The 16,456-nt window shown below is 31.2% G+C and overlaps 3 protein-coding genes across 8 annotated transcripts; all 3 read left to right on the plus strand.

The window, feature by feature from the left end:
* The first annotated feature begins 309 nt into the window (after nucleotides 1–309).
* On the plus strand, nucleotides 310–3,364 carry LOC143426999 (uncharacterized protein KIAA2013 homolog). 2 transcript variants are annotated; one of them, XM_076900786.1, is made up of 8 exons: nucleotides 310–416; nucleotides 583–768; nucleotides 925–1,396; nucleotides 1,601–1,838; nucleotides 1,916–2,154; nucleotides 2,224–2,451; nucleotides 2,541–2,815; nucleotides 2,888–3,364. In XM_076900786.1, the coding sequence occupies exons 2-8, from the start codon at nucleotides 585–587 to the stop codon at nucleotides 3,073–3,075; spliced, it is 1,824 nt and encodes a 607-aa protein (XP_076756901.1). In that variant the 5' UTR covers nucleotides 310–416; nucleotides 583–584; the 3' UTR covers nucleotides 3,076–3,364. The 2 variants fall into 2 exon arrangements, with proteins under 2 accessions (XP_076756901.1, XP_076756900.1); XM_076900785.1 differs by lacking the exon at nucleotides 310–416 and having other exon boundaries at nucleotides 426–768.
* Nucleotides 3,365–3,623: 259 nt separating this feature from the next.
* On the plus strand, nucleotides 3,624–6,110 carry LOC143426714 (SUZ RNA-binding domain-containing). Of its 4 annotated transcripts, none has more exons than XM_076900314.1 (4): nucleotides 3,625–3,930; nucleotides 4,559–4,629; nucleotides 5,080–5,269; nucleotides 5,401–6,110. In XM_076900314.1, exons 1-4 carry the CDS (start codon nucleotides 3,922–3,924, stop codon nucleotides 5,590–5,592), a joined length of 462 nt encoding a protein of 153 aa, XP_076756429.1. In that variant the 5' UTR covers nucleotides 3,625–3,921; the 3' UTR covers nucleotides 5,593–6,110. The 4 variants fall into 4 exon arrangements, with proteins under 4 accessions (XP_076756430.1, XP_076756429.1, XP_076756428.1 ...); XM_076900313.1 differs by having other exon boundaries at nucleotides 3,635–3,902; XM_076900312.1 differs by lacking the exon at nucleotides 3,625–3,930 and adding an exon at nucleotides 4,047–4,175.
* A 324-nt stretch (nucleotides 6,111–6,434) lies between these two features.
* On the plus strand, nucleotides 6,435–11,693 carry LOC143426851 (late secretory pathway protein AVL9 homolog). 2 transcript variants are annotated; one of them, XR_013102196.1, is made up of 10 exons: nucleotides 6,435–6,694; nucleotides 6,986–7,183; nucleotides 7,327–7,555; nucleotides 7,648–7,837; nucleotides 7,920–8,451; nucleotides 8,538–8,672; nucleotides 8,759–9,147; nucleotides 9,220–9,308; nucleotides 9,448–9,854; nucleotides 10,380–11,693. XR_013102196.1 is itself a non-coding variant. In XM_076900532.1 (9 exons), exons 1-9 carry the CDS (start codon nucleotides 6,626–6,628, stop codon nucleotides 9,654–9,656), a joined length of 2,040 nt encoding a protein of 679 aa, XP_076756647.1. In that variant the 5' UTR covers nucleotides 6,435–6,625; the 3' UTR covers nucleotides 9,657–11,693. The 2 variants fall into 2 exon arrangements, 1 of the variants encoding a protein (XP_076756647.1); XM_076900532.1 differs by having other exon boundaries at nucleotides 9,448–11,693.
* Nucleotides 11,694–16,456: the final 4,763 nt, after the last annotated feature.

Consider the following 16,456-nt stretch of genomic DNA (forward strand, 5'->3'; position numbering starts at 1 on the left):
TTCAAGCGAAGTATTTCGCGCGATAAAAATAGGCGATCGTAATTGGTCGAATTCAAATGTAAGCTATTTGAGGGAAGGGGGTACCAACCTCTTCTAATGAAAATTCAATAATTGTTTTTATAAAATTTTATTTTACAATTAATAACAATATAAATATATTAATGAAAATTACAGATAAATTAAATCAAAATTTTAATGAAAATTAAAGATATATAATAAGAACGCCTTATGATTAATGATTGTCCTTTCTGTACAACTTGCTGCGCTACAACTACCTATACAATTATCTATATACACATATTGTAGCTGCTGTAGTATGTACAAAATGTCATATTCGTTAAATTTGAATAGATTTGAATATTAAAATTGTTGTGCGAGTTATGAATTATTGAAAAATGTTTGAAAATCTCACTAACGTTTGTAAAATAAGCACAAAAGCATAAAATTATTTTGAAATCGTACTTTCTTATGAATTTGGTATTAGGGCAAAAGTAAAGGGGTTATGTTACTTGATGGTGGTCGTACAAAAATAAAAGAACATTTACAAATATGCATAAACACTAAAGTGAATAAGTCGAATAGGTATGATAAGAGTTGGAACAATGTTTGATAATCGTGAAATTGGAAAACGAATACGACGTTTAATCGATGGAAATTACTCGTATCGCAAGATATTGATATTGCTTGTTGTATGTGGTGGTACACTCCTGTATTTTGGCCCATCTTTTGTACAGTGGCTTTTTTCTTCCACTAGAGAATCAACAGAAGGTAATAAAAGTTAATTTCAATAAACAATTTCTGTATAATACCTTTTTTCTGTTGATAATTTCAATTTCATATGGACAAGTTGAACAGTCACAATAGGTTATACACCTGTAAAGAATTTGTATAATTTTACCACAACAAATTTATTTTTTTTTCTAGCATTTGAAGATCATTGCATGAATGAAAGGTTGGCTGCCTTTCATATAGATATCGGAGAATATAATGCTAACGTCCTTCATAATCCACCAAAAGAAACGGAACATCGTTACTTGCCTTATATTGGCAATGGAGTTTTTGGAATTGCTATTTTACCCGAAGCTGTACTGTACATAAAACATGGACGAGGACTAACGTTGCCTATTCCATGGCAACCATTAATTTCTCATTCCTTGTTAAAAAGCAATTTCTATCGAGAAGCTACAGTGACCCACTATACAAATGGAATTGTTCACCATTATCAGTGCCTCAGAGAAGGATATTATATAGAGTTTCAGTACTATGCTCATAGAGTATTCGATGCAATATTGGTACAAGATGTAAAAGTAACTAATCCACTTTCATTTTCTCAAACTGTACCACTGAAACCACAAATTTCTATACATTGGAGTAATTCCAGAACAGAAACAATCAAGTACTTATTTAACTTTACAAATTCTATAAGAAACTATGATTTTGATTATACTAACATAAAAGTATGATAGTGGCTACCCAATAAGAAAGAATGGTACTACACTGAGCTATTTTCCATTGAATAGCTGCATCATGCATTTATGCTAGTAAACTTAGAACCAGAATATAGATACTATTTTCATAATTATATTTATGTTATGTTCAGAATTCAAGTAGATGATTTTACTGATGAGTATAACTTAATTTCTGGCTTCGTGCCATTATCTAACTCAAATAAAATTGTGGCAATATCAATACTTTATGAAGTGCCACCAAGAGCATTACAAATTAAGGCAAGAAGTTCTATGAAATTAAAATTCTTAACAAGTATACAATACAGTGAGCCTACGCTTATGGAAGAATACCATAGTCACTATGAATTAACAAAGAAGAAAGCTATAGAGGTCCTTATGAAAATTTCTTATGTTTGTCCATGTCCATTGATTTGATGCATATTATAATTTCGTGTAATTTGTTATAGGCAATGAAAAAAGCAATCAGTATTCAACACCAAACTTTAAAAGATGATCATATTAACCTTTGGCAAAGTTATTGGTATACAGGTCTTCGAATAAGTGATTCCAAAGCCGAGGGAGCACTTAATGGTCATAAAATAAATTCTACTACATACTATGTATTATCTCAAGTTCCAGTGGGTGTTCCAGATATAGAGAAAAATTTAGCCATGAATGAAGGTTGTTATCGTGGACATCACACTTTGTGAGTAACATATAATTTTGTTAGTTTTTTTTCTCTTTGATATTTCTATCTTATCACTTTCTATGTTAGGGATGCTCCACGGTTATGGAAAGATACGTCCACTATTAATGCTGTGAATAGTGTAGTTGAAGCATGGTTAATAACATTAGAAAAACAAGGATGTCATCATTTAACGACTGGTGATCCTGCAGCAGTGCAACAAGCTATTGTTTTAAGTCTTGGTAGTTTACGTTTTAGTAATCAACATCTTGAGTTTAATATCGATCCACAATATCTTCATCGAGATTATTTATTTAGGTACTGTGAAAGCAATTTGCTAATAATATTACTGTCTTCTAGGTATGTAATTTAAATGAAACACATTTTTTATTTTCGATTTTTTGTAGAAGAATAAGTTATGGCAACGTAACACATTTAAATATATCGGTAACAGTTGGAGAAGATAATCGCGCGATCTTAAGAGTGGCTTTAGACAAGAGCGATAGTGTTTATTTTGGCTGTGACGCAGGTTGTCTAGACGCACCTGTCTCATTAAGCCAATCGTATACAAACATTCCAGTCAAATTAACAAAACCATTAACGGCCATATTATATGTAACGTCTGATTATCAACACATGCAAGATTTACGGAATGCTTTACATGTACATGCCATAGATGACGGTTGGTACAAAGTTTTGGAAGTTCTTCAATTATTTTTCAGATAGTTAATAAAACGTATACATAATCTTACAGCCCCGGCACATGATCATCTTGTAATGGCCTTACATAAACATGGGCATCAATTAGGAGGATTACCAACACTCTTTTGGATCAGTATTTGCTTTCTTATAATTGTGTTTCATTTGTTTCTTTGCAAACTTGTCATTAATGAATATCATGGTCACCAAGACAAACAAAAAGTGAGGTACAGTAAGCTATGATATTTATATTGCATCTGTACAAATACGCCCATGTGCGGTTTTGTATGCATATGCATACTTGTACGTATGTAAATACTAATAACTAAGATGAATTATCTTTGTACATTGTATACCTAATTGTAAGATAATTTATAATGTAAAGATTTATGAAAAATGCTGATAGCTTTTTTTAATGTTTTTGCAACATGTTTCTGTTCTATTTATGAGATGTTCTTTGAAGTAACACTTATAATTATCATTATTATCATCTTTGTTATCATTATTACTACATTTATCATTACTATTACGCTATAGTAAAGTAGAAATAAATAAAAAATCATATTATGACGTTTTTTCAATCAATTTTCTTTGAAATATAATGATAATTATGTATATAAATAAATTTTTCACCGTATCCAATAACTTTGTTTCCTAACTAAAAGAATGGGATTATTTTCTTTCTTATCCAATCTCATTAATTCAGATATCACAACTACCGATTCGTAATTACTTTGTACATTGTTCAAGGTTGCAAATATAAAGTTTAGAAGTTCAAAGATTTGAACGCGCCGCCGTGAAGAAATTTATCTAGGAAATATTCAACCTCTTTATTTGGCTAATGTGATATAACAGAGCTATTTTAATTTCCATCTTACTAAAAGGTATATCTATATACCTACCTATACATATGCCAATCTTCTGCTCGTCTATACTTTACACGATTCATGCGAGGGCTGTTATTAAGTTTTTCGAGGTGATTCATAGGAGTTAAAAATTAGTACATAATTCGAAAAATGTCAACTATGGATGACGTTCTCGAAAGTTGGGAAGAGATCGAAGAATCAGAGGTAAATTGGTTTTTACACTATGACTAAGGTATAGTATTATTTAAAGTTGACTTTATAGTGAGATAGTTATCTTAACCTATACATGCGGGATACTATTAAAATGATGCTTATTTGTATTAAGATAATATATATTTTCAACAAGATTGTATATACAACACTAAATAAAGGAGAACTATATTCTAATTGCTCTTAATTATATATATGTGCGATAAGATACTTGTTGTTACACGAATAAATATCCATGTGGCTAGGGATAGTAGTGGTGATAAGAAAGTACGTGAAAGCATATTTTTTTCCCTCAATCAAGGTATATTATTGTTTACCAATTGTTGATATATTTTCCAGCACGATAATTCGTCTCAATTACCCTAAATATAGAATATCTCAAACTACTACATCCTAATATAAAATTAGAGCAAAACATATGTATGTTACATTAAATAACATTCCTTTATTAGTTATTCTTAATTTATAAACAATATCTGAACGTTTTACATGCAAAATCTGGTACTTAATAATGGGTAGTTTAGTCGACGGATGTGGTTGGTAAAGATTTTTAAAAATACACATTGTGAAAGTATTATATATGTTGTAGCATTAAATCGTATTGTATTAATTAAATCATATTCGTATAATCAAAGTGAAATAAATTTTAGGCTCTCGACAAAAAGTTGGATGCCCTTCAATTAAATGCAGTAGAAGCATTAGAAGAAATAGAATCTTCTAGGTAGGTCTAGGAAGATTAACTGTATAATAGTTTATGCAAATTTTAAAGACACAGAATAGAGAAATTTTAGGAGTACAAAGTACATATCGGGTTGAATGAAAAGTTGTGTTATTCTTTTATAATGGAGACTATGTTATCAGCTAAGTTTAGTTTTTGTACCAAATATATATATAACATAAGGAAAAATCATGAGAACTTTCTACTCAGCCCAATATAATGAAATAATTTATAATTCTGTGGATTAAATGAAGAAATGACACAATTTTATTTCAAATTCTAATTACTTTGTGTCATATATTACATATAAAAAATAACAATAGAGTATAAGTTGTTGTAAATTAACAAAAATAGGTATATAAAAAGAAATTCTGCCTAGATGCTAACTTAAAATTTGTTCATTTTGTTATTTTCATATAATAATTATGATATTTTGTAATTGTAATGCCTTAGCTTCAAAATCAGTCACCACACAAACAGCAGAATGATAATGTTAGGAGAAGATGGTATGAGATCTCAATATGTACCTCCGAAGCCAACAGTAAAAATATTGAAAAGACCTACAAGAGATTCACAAGGTAGCGGTGATGGACCATTGGTGAACGGAGATAAACCGAAACAACCTATTAAATCTTTAAAACAGGTATATTCTTTATGCAATTCTCTCCCATGGATAATTTTTACCAGCCTCAGGTCTCATCATTGTTCCTTTACTTTTTAAATGTAAAAAAAAAAAGATTTCACATTATATGACATTGAAACAAATATTTATAGAGGGAACAGGAGTACGCAGAAGCAAGAAAAAGAATTCTAGGTGAAGAAAAGAGTCCAGAAGAGAAACTGCTGCAGGAAATAAGTAGAATTCAACCGAAATCAATAACACCAAGCTGTAGCGGGCTACCTAGCAATGTACTTCGTATGCCTATTGGACCAGATGGAACACGAGGATTTAATGTACGCAGGTAGCGCGTCTTCCACGGATCAACTTTTTCCACCCATCCTTTTCCTTCTTTTCCTTCTTATTGATATGGGGAAGAGAGGCAGCTATGAGGCTGATGGCAGAAAACAATCTAATATTTCTGACCAAATAAAAGCATATTGCTCCCGCGGCATTGAAGCGGGAGCAAAATAAGAACTATGCTGCAGGCACTGCTATACACAGATCATAAATATTAAAAAAAGGTCAAGGCTATAAAATTGGCGAAGATAAGTCATTATAGAAATGGTAATGTTTCTTATCAATACAATATTTGCCTGTTTTGTTAATATATATGCATATATATTATATTTAAAAGAAATTTTAATTAAATTGAATGATTTTAAAAAGAAACATAAATGAAAGCCACAAATGTTTTATTAAAAACATGTTAAGATGAAATATTTGATTGCAATATGATATAAACTAAGAAACCATTTTACTTTCTATAATTGTATGCGCTATTTAAATGATTAAAACAAATTGTATAATAAAAGATTTCTCTTTATATCGCTCTGTTATATCTCAATAGTTATTTGTTTTTTTTTCATATATATATATTAAATTTAATTTTCTATATTTAATAAATAGAGTAAGAGTTTATCATTGAACAAAGCAAGTTGTAACTGTAAATATACTATTTTTTAATTTTTAAATGCATGTTCTTTTAGTGAAGTTCAGTTTTATGCTTTCACCCAGCAACTTTTCACGGATCATAGTACGTATAGTTGACATAACGAAAATTTAATGCATTACTACATTAAGATGATATAAACTTCTTGAAATGCAAATCTGTTGTATGATGAGAGCGCCAACACTGAATGCACTAGAATAAGTAACACAGTTGGTAGCTATGAAATTAACATGGTGGTTAAGAACGCGTGCTAACTGTGAGTTTGTTGTAGTTCGACTGGGTAATAGAAAAAATATATTTTCTTCGTTTTAAAATGAACAAATAAGTTAATGCGAGAAAAACAAATTGTACCGTGTGTATAAATTTCATATAACACGTATCCGGAAAATATGGCAGAATCAACTGGACCAATACTTCATGTAATTGTCGTCGGATTTCATCATAAAAAAGGATGTCAAGTAAGCCGTTTACTGTTTTCACTAAAACGTTTTAATAGCCTTGATTTTTAGCAATTGTCTTTTGTCTCATACTACTGTGTACTCGATGAATATTTTGCAAATAAAAATTGTATTAATTGTATAGTATTAATAGAAACTATTTCCGAATAAAACAAACAGATTTTGAGATTCCCTTCATTGTAAATATACGTTATAATTGTATCATTGTATTTAAGTCACAATTGTAATTAAGTGTAATGAATTTTATATTTGTAGTATCTATAAATGACTGAAATACTATGTTATTATTAGGTAGAATACTCATTTCCTCCATTGGTGCCTGGAGCTCCAAACGAATGTCCACTAGGGTGGAAATATTTACCGACCCTTGCTTTACCAGATGGATCTCATAATTACGACGAGGATACTGTTTACTTTCATTTACCTAGTCTAAACGATCCAAAACGCACAGTATATGGCATTTCGTGCTTTAGACAAATCCCTGTTGAGGTAACAAAGCCTTAAATCTGAGAATTCTTTCAGTATGCTAATCTTTAAAATACAGAGATCATTTGTGTCCAGACATTTCCATTAGTTGAATTAGAATAAATTACTTTTTATGTCTAAGATTTATAACTTCTAATTCTTTACAGAAAATAAAAAATCTTACATCTGATATAACGAGAGGTACGGTCCAAAAATCTGTTTGTGTGTTAAGCATATTGCCATTGTATGGTCATATTCAAGTAAAAATGGCACTGATAACACACGCTTATTTCGAAGAAGGTGACTTCAGTAAAGTATCATTATTAGAAGATACTTACCATCATCTGAATTCTTGTATGAGTAGCAAAAGTCAGATACCGCCTCAAATTTTTGTTGGTAATTATAATAACATTAGTATTTATACACTTTTGGTATAGAAAGCATAATTTGGAGTATACATTTCTGTGTAAAATAATTCATGTTTATAGGATTGTCAGCAAGAGATTTTATATTACAGTTTCGCCACAAAGTACTATTGTTATTTAAACTGCTTTTGTTAGAGAAAAGAATAGTTTTTTATCAGTCACCAGTTCAACCATTGTGTGCTACAATATTGACATTACTTTCACTATTTCCTGGTATGATAGAACATGGATTGCAACAAGCTGCGTGCGTTAGGTAATATACTTTTTTGTAAAGAAAAATAGTATCTGTAACTGACATTATTTTCATGGTATTATAATTCATTGATTTCCTCCAGACCATCTAGGCCCATGTCTCCTATTCCAACATTCGATGAAGAAGAAACATCGATAAATAACATTGATAATAATTTATCCTCCACGAACTGTGTCTCGAATAATATATCTGACACGAAAGAAGAGCATATTAATGGTAACTCCAATAGAAATTCCTTATGCATAAATGATAACAAAATTGTAGAGACTATGGAAGATAAATGCATGGATGAATTTAAGAATGTATTAATACAGAAGAATAACAATGAAAATGAGAATTTAAATATGAAAGTTATCGAAGTTGAATCAGCACAAGAATGCACAGAATCTTATGTGGAAGGAAATAACTCTGTGTATTCTTTAAAGCCAAATGATAATGTCCACAGGGTACAGAGTATAAATACGATTACATTAAGTACAACAGATGCGGACAATACATTACCACGTGATACAAGTAACGATGCACTATCTGACGCGCGTTTGACAAATAATATTACTCAAATCGCTCACGTGAATCCAGAATTATGCGGTTTGCCTTTAAGTGTATTTACAAAGGTATGAAGAAGAGATTGCAGATTACTAATTATCATCATTGTATAAGATATAATCGAATAGTGACGATTCATTTTAATTTCTTTAAGGGTTATCTATGTTTACCATACCTGTCTTTACCATATTTGGATCTTCTGGCGGATGTTAATGTTAGGGGGTACATAGTAGGAGCAACAAATGTTTTATTTAAGCAGAAGAAGCAACTTATTGATGTATTAGTAGAGGTGAGTTTCAATTAAAATTTCTAAACTTTAAATACGTAATGTTTCAAGCATTACTGATAAATTATGATATATTGATGCATGTAAAGGTTGAAAATACACGAATAGAAACAAGTGATCCAGAATTAAAAAAACAATTGCATCTTACGACGGAAGATCTAAGATTCGCAGATTACATAGTGAGACATGTAATGGAGCCACGCAAAGATATTTTTTTGGATAGTGTAGGTTGGGAGGGCGGGGATGAATGGATCAGAACACAATTCCGAGTTTATCTATTAAGCATGCTAAGAACGTCTCTACAACAAGATACTCGTCAGTCTGACCATTATAATTCAGCATTTATGACTGCCTGGCGTTCTACAAATAATTATAAAATATGGTGCAATTCTAACAAGCCCGAAATTAATAATGTTGAGCCTGGTCATCCATTTGCAGGACAACTATCAGTACAAGATATGAAATTACGATTGTCACAGTAAGTATACCTACCAGTTTTCAATAACGAACATTGAGATAGTAATATGTTAAATGAACGCACTTATTCTAGTACAATGCAAAATACAGAAAGTGGTAGGAAAATAAATCAAGCCATGGCATCAACCGGAAGGGCCGTTGCAACAACTGGTAAAGCAGTAGGTAAGATTATTTATTTCAAACTTTTCAAAATGTTTCGAATAGTTACAATATGATGATATCTAGATGATTGGCCTCATTCATTACGCATTCTCTCATATAATATTTTAGAAGAAAATTAAAGTTTTATTTTACTTATTAGGTGGTGCAATCTCGCAAGCTAAAGGAGCTTTCTCTAATTGGTGGACTACATTGACAGCAGTTCAACCAGTAGAGGAGGGAAAGACTGCTGACAATCAAACTCCAGCCACGCATCAAGCACTAAATATGACTAATAAAACGGTTATCGACGATGAGGAAATTAATGTAAAATCTACCAATAGTACAGATTTAGGTGTAATCGCAGATTAATACGAAGAATCACACAAATTTTTCATTATTTGCTAGAATAATGAAAATGATTCTAAACCCGAAACTTTTTCTAAACTCGGATATAGAAGAGCCTATCATTTAGATAGACGTGGTAGAATTACACTAGTTTCTTCATACTCTGCAGATAACTAGTTTAAAGAACAGAGAAGTTATCCGAAATCATTCATCTAAACATAGGTAAGAGAAAACAAATGCAAAACAGATAATAAAGTTCTAATGAAATTTAAATAATAGACTGTATCGATGTGTGATACATAATACTTGTAAAGAGAAGATGTAAAATATTTATTAACAACTTCATTTTATCATTTCATTTGTAATTACTTTATTCATAATTTTGGTTTTTAAAAACCAAAAAGATGATCTTATTGAAAAGTACCTGCAGTTTGTTTTTTGTTTTCTAATTGAATTTAAAAGGATTACATTAATAGAAATAATTTTGTTTATAATTTAGTATTATTTCAGCAATATTAAGCATAAACATATGTATGTATACACATAAATTCAGTCACATTGCAAATCATTTAAAATTTATACTATACAGGATGTACAATTCCAATTTTTCCACTCAATTATCTTCTGAATCATTCGCTATTGAAAACTATGTTCCAGATTAAACGCATACTCGTCTTGTAACGATCACGATTATTGGGAGGCCTCTTTCTTTCTCTGAATGCGAGTTTATACATATGTTTTTTTTAGCTAGACCATTCTAAGATGAGACCATTGACCTCAACCCATGGGTTTTCTAAGGTAATTCACATACATGGCCATACAAGTTTATTAAAAATTCATCTCCACTGTATAGTAGAATTGTGCTTTTTGTATGTAAGTGCTCGAATTTATGAATCGACCTAGATTGAATACTAAAAAGTTTATTCGAATTTTATATAAAACAGCTTTTTCAATAGCGAATAATGTGGAAGGCAATCACGTCATAAAGATTGAAATCGTAAATGATATTTATCACAATATTTACACAATACTGTTTATTTACAGTATTTTTTATACAATATCATATTTTATTAAAACAAGTATTGAAGGTTTTATTCAATTAACTTGCAATATCAATTATTAAAATTTAGTTGCAAAATGTAAACATTCGAAATGTACAACATTGATTTTATACACTTTTCTATGATAGGAAAACTAGTGGATATAACAAAGATGTTAAAATTTCTTTCTATAAAAAAGAGTTATTTAAATATTTAGATGTTTCTTGTAGCATCAGAATAAAGATCGGTAACGTATTGTTTATAACATATCATTATATGTTTATAAGTTATAGAGACTATGACGAACTTAAATTCCATGCTTGTAACGAGTATATAGATTATTTATATTATGCTAGATTAATAAATATTAATACGCGATTAACAATATATATATTTAAATAGAGTAGGAAATGCATTTTAAAACTTTGTTTACATTACAACGAAATATTTTATGAAATTAATGTAAAAACAGAAGATTCTTTATTACAGTTGAGAGTATTTACCGCATTATGTTTAAAAATAACAGACTTTATGAAACGAGTACGGTGTTCAATCGTTCAAATAAAATGCATCGCCTACTAATGAATTTCATTTGATAATAAATATTCATTGTTATTAAGAATTTTGTTAGAAGAAAATGAAAAAAAAGAAATAGTGCTAGATTACAAAAGTACGAATGACTTAATTTCGTAAGACGTAAACAAATAATTGTTGTGGCGTTTTAATTATAATTAGTAGAATTAAAAGAAAAAAAAAAGAAGCTGCAATATATGATACAAAAATTTATTAGAAAAGTTTAGGTATTTTTATTCATACACGTGTGCCAAATATGCTGGCATAGAACTTATGATTTATAATATGAAAAGATCATTTATCCTAGATTTATCAATGTAAGGAATTCTTTTATATTTATGTACTTGCCCATTAGATTTTCATATTATAAAACTGTATTATACTAGTCATCACATATGTATTATACGTTGCAAACATAATACAACAAAATTTGTTAACAAATAATAAACGGTGATATTTCGTTTGTATATAGATATTTACAATTGGTAAGGAAAGTAGCTTTGTTAATTTTTATTTAGTTATTTATACGTAAAACACAGGGTTCCCTAAATGTGATAATATGCAGTTTATAGACTTTTAATGTAATATTTATTTATACTTAATTTCAATGTGTTATATGTGCCATACTTTTATCGTTTCGTTTCCATTTAAATTCATTTGTATATCTTCATTAATTTAGGCAAAACGAAGGGGCTATGCATCGTTTAGAATTTACTGGAAGTAATCTACACAATTTATAAGTATCAATGTGAATGAGTGAGGAAGTGCGCGCGCGCGTACGCGAGTGTGTATGTAGATGCGAATGGAGTACTCATATTCATCCTGAATAATTGGAAAATTATGTATTGTACCGAAGAAATTATGATATAAAACAGTTGCCTGATACCGAAACCTACACTGGTGTTTTATGACGTGAGTACATAACATACTTAATTCATTTAGAGGATAATTCTGAATGCAAAACGCCACGAAAAGGTAGCGTTGAAAGTCAATAAATTAAAAAAGAGGAAGCTGTTCGCGCTATTTTCTTAATTTTCATTTTAATCGAATCTCCGTTTCCGGAATTATTAGCTTTCGAAATCGTACGAATAACTTTTTACGATTAAACAATATCTTGATCAAATTAACGAATTTCTAATTTATAATAGAAACTTTCATTCGTTTATTAAGTGTTGTACTTTTCTCAAAATAAAACATTTGAAAGTGGAAAAAGAAGACAATAATGAACATTTCTCTTTTAAAAGATAGAAATCTATTTTTCGCAAAACAGATTTATGGACTTGAAGGATTCTCCTTGCATCCCAGCATTCTCCTCCATTCTATTCTTTACTTTTTCCTCTGGTCTAAGCATTATTTCCATACATACATTGTTAACACCATTCTTTATACTAATCCAAGAAAGAACCGCGGTTTACAATTGATTAAAGATCAAGATTTCCAATCGAAATGATTATGAACAAATTAAGCATTGTTGTAGATGTGAAAAAACTGATTAACACTCTGTCCTTACTTTCGAAGATCTAGTGGTACGTTTATATAACATTTTGCATTTCAAACAATTTTCTGAATCGGCTAAGAAAATTTGGTATACACGTATGTCATGAAACACCCTGTATATATACCCACGCGCGCATTTTCCGTATCGCAGACCATGAAAGTATCCAAAATACATATATGACGAATAGTAATTTACCGTAGTTATTGTTGCTATGTACGATGTAAATTTTTATTAGTAAAATAAAAAAAGATATTAAGCCAACGAGACGTAAGTGTAACAACCATCGTAAAACATCAATGTTCGAGTCAATATTACCGTAAAGAAAATATCGTTTGTACATGTATTCAAGCGGACTTTCCAATTCCTTGAAATCTCAACCCTTAATTGGCCTGGTAAACAGTTTAAACAGAAACTGGTTCGATCCATTAGACCTTTAAAGAAAATGTCTTTCTTAACGTTTATAAGACCTACAGAGAATTCTTGTGGAATTTATTTCAATTTACATTTACATTCCTTTTATTACGCTTAAGTTGTGAAAGAGTCGTTAAACCTTTCGCACAGTTTATTAATAATAAAATTCGTGTATATATCGAAAAACGTGGCGTGAAAAAATTGATGCTAATTAAGGGTTACAATAAGGAAAGAAGAAAATGGTAAGTCGAGCTTTTAACGTGTCTCTGCATGAAATTCTCGCATACGTGATCGCCTGAAACTACCGAATGACATACATACTAATGAATACTTGAATTTATCGAACTGTAAAGTTGTATTCGTTGTTACAATTATTTAATCGTTGAATACAATGTATACAATTAAATACGATGCTCGTTTTAACGGAAATTGATCATGCTCTGCTTTACGAGCTCCTGTTCGACCGGAAGCTGCAGAAATACGATATACAGGGTGATCTAACGTGCACACCTTGAATAGCTTTTAAATTATGCAGTCTATGAAAAATTCTTATCTCCAGAAGTTGCGGTTTCGATGATTTTAATAAGGATTGCAGAAGGATGCATCGCAGAAATCTGAATGTTAACTTCATATTTTTTTATTAAACAAAACATTATTCTTTTTATGCAAGAATTTACAAATGAATTTTAAATTCCAGTTTAATTACCGTAAAAAATATATCAACTATACCAACAACTTCGAAGCTATTGCATCCACCGTGCATTGCGTGCATTATTGTTTAAGGAGGATGTGATAACATTATCTTCGTTGCTACAAGTTTAGACTTGATATCATCGTTGCAACTTTTTTTCTTCTATCTCTGAACTCCATTATTTTCCTCGCTTTCGATGACTAAATGTATAAAAATTATTAACAACACCTGTACAGATAAACAGATCGCGTTTAGCGGAGATTATTCCTCTTGATAACTACTGCCGAACAAGTACGGCTGACGGCCATTGGCCATGCCATCGGAATCTTCGAATTTATGACTGATACAATAGGAATAAATTTTCAAAATTATAGCAAAACATCTCGTTCAAAAAGTATATCGTTCGAACAAAAGTTAACAAAGATCGATCGACACTTTATGAAATGGCAAAAGCCTGGACCAACCCCTCCACATCTGAAAAAGAAGAGGCTTACGATTAAATAGCGATATACTGAATCATAAATTTTATCGCCTCGTTGTAAAAGTATCACCGCATTTGTACGTCAAAATGACATTACATATGATTTCAGATTCGAGTAGGAATTACTCAGAAACTTCTTCATAGATAGAGAACGATTAGCTTGTAAAACGCGTCTCCTGGGGAAAATTGGAAATTATTGTGCTTTGCTATTTGACAATCGGATAAACGAGTAAATAGTAGTAGTGTTTTCGGCTCTGAGTGATACAAAAGAAGCAGATTCGATTACGAAAAGGTATTTTCATAAATTTATACACGTTGCTTTTGTCGAGTCACGATTTTAATTTGGAAGATTCTGATGTTTGACGACTTTCAGATGGTTAATATTGTAAAATTGTCGAGAATCAATTGTAATCCTCTAGACGAATACGAATCGCGGAATAGATGAATACAAAATGCGATCAAAATCAGCAAACAATCTGAAGAACATCGCCGAGGCATCCTTCATGTAATTCCGAAGTCATTGATGTGACAAATTGATTATTCCAAGTTAGTTGCCAAGCATCATTTTATTCTGTTCCCACATTTTTTTCGGATACCTAAAGAAAAGTTTATTTGAAACAATAGCGCGAAATCGGAAGTGATGCCAATTACGTACAAAGAGCGCGTACAGTTCGCGTAGATGTAGCGAGTTGTTTACTGCGAACGCGTTATTATTTTATTTACAGTTACGCGCAAATTTCAATGCAAGCATTATTTTTAAATCAGTGGAACGAATAGGCGAACGCGCAGCAATGAACTATATTAATAGATGTATAGAACATTTATAAGTAGAATAGAGATTAGTGGACTCGACTCGGTATCTCTTACAACGTTACGACTGAAAAAATGGTCGATTACAGATTTCTTTTCTTTTAAAATCCAAGAACTAATGAGTTTTATCGATAGCTTAGTGTATAAAGAGTTAACATAGCGATTCGCCAATAAAATGCAACGATAGAATAAGAACAACAATTTAATTGGAGAAAATGACTTTTAATTATTGTTTGGATAGAGATAAAAATACGTATATTGAATCATCAAATGTGAGAAACGATAGTTTCGGTACATCGGACAAACATGTTTTATTGGAAACGCGATATCGTTCGATCGCTTTATAATTTTCAAGAATATTACGAGTTTCAATTTTCCTTAATTTTTCTTTGCCGACGTTCATTGGCTATATTTGTAGCAAGCAAGCAAGGTTACATAATGCTGAATATTTAGTAAAGCGAGACAAATAATTGTAGATAAAATATTAGTCGTTGGAATTTTCCACATATTTTTGTTCTTGGTACTCGTGCCTCTTTTTCTATTCATTCTGCACATAAAATATCTATTTATTTCGTAATTGAATTATACGCTCTAGGCGTGAACAGCGGATTGATGCTGTTTTGAACATCGGAGTAACTGTTTGGACAACATGCCATCGAATGGAATCGCAACTAAAGAATGTAAAGTACTAATTCGAAGTAAGGGAAAGAGGTGTACGTATACACGTAGACGCGAAACTTCATTTTGAGACACGTACGTATATAGATATACATAATCGTACACTCGGAATGTGCTCACACCTGTGCACACCTGGCTTTTAGTGTCTCGTACATCTAGACGTTTTAATTGTCGGTATGTAAGTGCGGCATAAGATGCGTAACAAAGGAATTTCGGCGATTTTTCTGATCTACATATACAGCAGGTAAACAAAAATAAGGCGAAAGCTGTTTAAATGGAAAAGCGATTCGATGAAAGAGGGAAGGAGATCGTTCTGGGTTGAGGGAATCGCGTCGGCTGTATTTTTATTAATTAGGAGAGCGTGTAGTTAGCGGCAACAGTGTCTACTGTCCGAAAGGAGCAAAGCAATAGGTAAACGAAGAGAACAGGGACGATCTCGGTGTGAACCGTGACTGGTCAGCCGATGTGCCGAATAAACATCGTAGTTCACCGATAATACCCGAAGTCGTAAGGTGGCGAAAGAGACTATTGATGCGAATGAGACAGAGAAACCCGTGCGAGTGCCATGGTGAAGCGACGTCACTGTCGTTGAATACGTGCGAAAGAAAATCAGAGTGAGTTTTAAGACGCTGCTCGGTTATA

Source organism: Xylocopa sonorina, chromosome 9, assembly GCF_050948175.1.
Source record: "Xylocopa sonorina isolate GNS202 chromosome 9, iyXylSono1_principal, whole genome shotgun sequence".
Lineage (NCBI taxonomy): Eukaryota > Metazoa > Arthropoda > Insecta > Hymenoptera > Apidae > Xylocopa > Xylocopa sonorina.